Raw genomic sequence first — 1,120 nt, 5'->3', positions numbered from 1 at the left:
TGTAGCCTGTTATACAATATAGATAATGTATAGTCTAAAACTCTGTGTAGCCTGTTATACAATATAGATAATGTATAGTCTTAAACTCTATGTAGCCTGTTATACCATATAGATAATGTATAGTCTAAAACTCTGTAACCTGTTATACAATATAGATAATGTATAGTCTAAAACTCTATGTAGCCTGTTATACAAGATAGATAATGTATAGTATAAAACTCTGTGTAGCCTGTTATACAATATAGATAATGTTTGTACATCTTTGTAGACTTAAGGTTGTGAGCACGAACCTAATACATTTAGCCATCTAATCTGATTTTGAAATTTGTTTTTCAGAAATTTATCCCTTAACCAGTGGACTTCTGTTGGAATTCTTACATTTGCTGGCTTTTGTAATAGGTAGGTGATACATGTACCTGGTTTAACTGATCTTGTGAGATCTTACAGTACCGTACTTGTGTGTGACACACAGTATATATATGACTGCCATAATTATCCTGCAACAAGCCAAGGCAGACAACACACAATCTCTTGACTCAAAAAAAAGGAGATGGACTTTTTAACAGTACAAAGAAATAGCAGTTGTTGTCATATAGGCTTATTACCTGCAGGCACAGACTTATTATTGCAAGATAAATGAGGTACTGTCTGAACACGAAAAGTTTTATTATTCACGGAAAATGTTAACGTTTTTTTTATGATTTATGTGATATTTTTTAATTCCGAGAATTGGAAATAGAAATTTTCTGATATGAAATTCATTTATATTGCAGCTATGGTGGACTACAAGATAAGGGGGAAGTGAAAACTGCTGGAGATATCCATGTGACCGTAATTGGTCTAGTCATGATGCTCATCTACTGTACGGTTTCCGGGCTTGCTGGGGTCGTCACTGAATACATCCTCAAAAAGAACATTGTGGTATGTTTACATGTAGACATGTTACCATTGGTCGTCGTTGAATAATCCTGAACTGTATAGAATCAGGACCAGTGAGGGTTGTCAATGAATTCAATATCTACTGTATAGTATCGGGACTAGTGTAGGCTGTCAATGAATTCAATATCTACTGTATAGTATCGGGACTAGTGAAGGCTGTCAATGAATTCAATATCTACTG

At 34.5% G+C, this 1,120-nt stretch overlaps 1 protein-coding gene across 1 annotated transcript in view; it reads left to right on the top strand.

Moving 5' to 3' along the window:
- The window catches only part of LOC110445510 (probable UDP-sugar transporter protein SLC35A4), a 41,089-nt gene that overhangs the window by 27,196 nt on the left and 12,773 nt on the right, over nucleotides 1-1,120 (top strand). Inside the window, exons 6-7 of the mRNA XM_021490180.1 lie at nucleotides 337-399; nucleotides 774-921. Of these exons, the coding sequence (XP_021345855.1) occupies nucleotides 337-399; nucleotides 774-921 (211 nt within the window). The remainder of the gene's footprint in view (nucleotides 1-336; nucleotides 400-773; nucleotides 922-1,120) is intronic.

This window comes from Mizuhopecten yessoensis, unplaced genomic scaffold (assembly GCF_002113885.1).
Source record: "Mizuhopecten yessoensis strain PY_sf001 unplaced genomic scaffold, ASM211388v2 scaffold2317, whole genome shotgun sequence".
Classification (NCBI taxonomy): domain Eukaryota; kingdom Metazoa; phylum Mollusca; class Bivalvia; order Pectinida; family Pectinidae; genus Mizuhopecten; species Mizuhopecten yessoensis.
Note: the sequence above shows the minus strand (reverse complement) of the source record. Positions and strands in the feature narration are given on the sequence as shown.